The sequence below is a fragment of the Nanorana parkeri genome, unplaced genomic scaffold, assembly GCF_000935625.1.
Source record: "Nanorana parkeri isolate BGI_ZX_2015 unplaced genomic scaffold, ASM93562v1 scaffold957, whole genome shotgun sequence".
Classification (NCBI taxonomy): domain Eukaryota; kingdom Metazoa; phylum Chordata; class Amphibia; order Anura; family Dicroglossidae; genus Nanorana; species Nanorana parkeri.
Window position 1 is genome coordinate 63767 of NW_017307225.1, and position 3074 is coordinate 66840.

At 41.0% G+C, this 3074-nt stretch overlaps 1 protein-coding gene across 2 annotated transcripts in view; it reads right to left on the reverse strand.

Annotated features, from left to right (window-relative positions):
* Positions 1-1444: 1444 nt before the first annotated feature.
* Positions 1445-3074, reverse strand: part of OSTF1 (osteoclast stimulating factor 1) — a 33045-nt gene continuing 31415 nt past the window's right edge. For both annotated transcript variants that reach the window (XM_018566525.1, XM_018566524.1), the window contains exon 10: positions 1445-1516. In XM_018566525.1, coding sequence (XP_018422027.1) covers positions 1458-1516 — 59 coding nt within the window. In that variant the 3' untranslated portion in view covers positions 1445-1457. The remainder of the gene's footprint in view (positions 1517-3074) is intronic.

A 3074-nucleotide genomic window follows, 5' to 3' on the forward strand; every position in this document is an offset into this window, starting at 1 on the left:
AATAACAGCTCTGACTCCAATGTAAACAAATGGGGGGAAACAAGTCTTGTGATGTCACGACTTGCACCGCCCATTTGTTTTCATGCCAGCTCTCTCTCTGTCTTCTAATTGAATGTAAACAAATGGGCAGAGCGAATTGTGACGTCACGCCTCGCTCCGCCCATTTGCTCACATTCGGGCCAGAAATGTAATTTTGCGGTGGGAGTTTGGCGGCATTGGACAGGCGGCCGTCGTTCATCGTGATTGACGTGTATGTACATTGCTGGACAACGTGATTGACCAGTGGATTACATTTTTTGTATCCGAGATGCAGGTGAGCCCACCTGCCCGCAGATCCCCATAACCATTGGCCCAGGTTTTTGGCGATTAAACCTTTGTCCTCATCGACATGGAGGACAAGGTGTTTTGCCAGAGGGTCCCCCCTGGCAAAGCACCCTCCCAGTTGTGTTGAGGGCATGTGGCCTGGTATGGTGAAAAATGAAGGGGTGGTGCTCATTCCCCACTTTCCTGCTCTGCCAGGCCGTTGCTCGGATAAAGGGTCTGGTATGGGATTTTAGGGGGACTCCACGTTTTTTTGGCACTGGGGTCCCTCTTAAAAACCCTACAAGACCTAAAAGGGTCTGGTATGACTTGAAGGGAACCTGTTTTTTTTTTTTAACATCAGGGTTCCCCCTAACATTTCTAAAAGGGTCTGGTATGAATTGGGGAGGGGACTCCATGCTTTTTTTTTTTTTTTTTCTATCTACTGTATATGTTTTACTGCTTCGGTCCGCTTTGGCAGACCATTCTCCCCGCTCTGGCTGTTTGTTTGGCTTTGCCGAGCCGAAGCATGTTTGTTCGGTCGTTTACTTCAGCTTCCTTCGGCTCAACTGCTGTACACGCTATTAAGAATAGCGCGTACAGCAGCCATTCGGTTCAGCCGAACCGGATGCTTTCTGCAGCCAAAGGATAAGCCGAAAAATCGGCAAAACCCTTCGGTTTCTTTATGAATAACCCCCTTAAATTGAAACTTTTGGATTTGGAGAACGAGAAGACAACAGCTTTTTAAGAAACATTTATTATATATGCAAAAACAAAATTAAATATAACCAATTTGATTGTCTAACAAGTTAAAACATTTTAATTAATGTTAGCCTTTTCTTTTAGTCATTTTAAAAAATTGATGAAATTTTAAAGAAACTGAAAAAAGAGAAATCAGGCACAGTACATATATCCAGAAATAAAACAAACAAAAAAAAGATGTAGTAACAAAAGTCAAGTGCACAGTATACAAACATAATGTAGCCTGATAACTTCTTTGCTATCGTTTTGAATGTAATAAACAAAAATCATAAGTACAGTAATAAGATGCATCTTTCCAATGATGTTGCATAGTTTAGGTCCTGTGTAAATGAAGGTGCACACTGGAATGACAAATTTGCAGCTAAACCTGTTGCATTTATTCTTACAGCCGAGAACTAATCAGAGTCTTCATCGTCAAGATATTCTTCTGCATTACTGGACGTCCGTGTGATTCCTGCGAAACGAATGATAGAGACATTACAATAACAGTAACCTTTCGCTTACCTGTATTACAGACCCTGGTATTTAAAACAGAATGAAGGAGAAGTTACTTTATTGCCTATAGCAACTAGTTACTGCTATTCATTTTTGCTCTAGAAAAATGACATCAATACCGTAAAAAAAAAAAAAAAAAAAAACCAGAAGGGAGTATAAGCTTTGCTGATTGCAGACCTTTGCACCGAGATCACTGCTTCACTACAGACAAGGCAAGGGTCCCAAATTTGCCAAGGGGCAGGCTTTTCTATTAAGACTGTGGCTGTTAAAAGACCTGGAAACATCGAACAGCTTTGGTTTTGATGCACTGGGGATGTATTTAGTTGTTTTAAGCTGAAGTTTCAACTGAATTTTAAAGTAAAAAGTGACCCCAAACCCAGGATAATGTTCTTCTGGTAGACAATGTGGGATTAATATTTTCCTCTCTATTTGATAATGATATCCTTAACTGTATGCATACTGCATTGCCATCCATATTCGTAATCAAAACCCATCTCTATCAATGTGACATGCTCTCATGATGTATAAGTTAAAGTGACACTAAACTCAGGTGTTACATCTTAAAAATGCATTCTAGTACCTTTAACTATTTGTGTATCACTCAGCTGTAGATCATCAAATCATCTCTGAATTTTTGCTGACACTGTCCTTCCTTCTGAGGGTGGCTACTTTTGTTCCCCATGGTCTCCGTGTGTTGTAAAGTAGCCACCACTCCAAGCTCACTCCTGTGATGGACTACAATCTCATGTTTATTTTACTGATTTGTATTGAGATTGTAGTCTATCACAGGGGTGAGCTGGGAGCAGTAACTACTTTACAACACACACAGGGACCATGGGGAACAAAAGTAGCCACCCTCAGAAGGAAGGACAGTGTCAGCAAAAATTCAGAGATGATTTGAGGATCTACAGCCGAGTGATACACAAATAAGATACATCTTTGTAAATAGTTCAGGTACTTGAATGTATTTTTAAGATTTAAACACCCGAGTTTAGTGTCACTTTAAATCTGGAAGCCACATCGGTAACTGAAGTGGCAACAGTTGGGACTTGTATTATATCAGATAGGCAGTCATGGGCTATGCGCAACATCCTTCATGTTCCTTGCTGTAATGTGATGCCAAGTTTGCAAATTACAGGTTTAAGGCTTTGAATGTGATATTCACACTGAGCTACATAAAAAAAACAAAAAAAACTTTTTCAGCGTTGATTTGAGCTGAGCGACATTGAGCTACAGTGCACATTTTGTCGCACTACGTAGCGCTTCTTTTGGCGGTCTATCAAAGCCTATTGGGGCCAAAGTGCAGAAAATCCGCTGAAAAATAGGTCATGCTCAAGCGACAAGCTTGAGCTACAAGCTACAGACGACAGTGAACAGCTCCATTGAAATACATTGGATGAGCTACATTGAACGATTTTCGAGCGTAAATCGCGCTACAAAATCGCTCAGTGTGAATGGGGTCTCTGTGTGTGTGTGTGTATGTGTATGTGAGAGTGTGTGTGTGAGTGTGTGTGGTG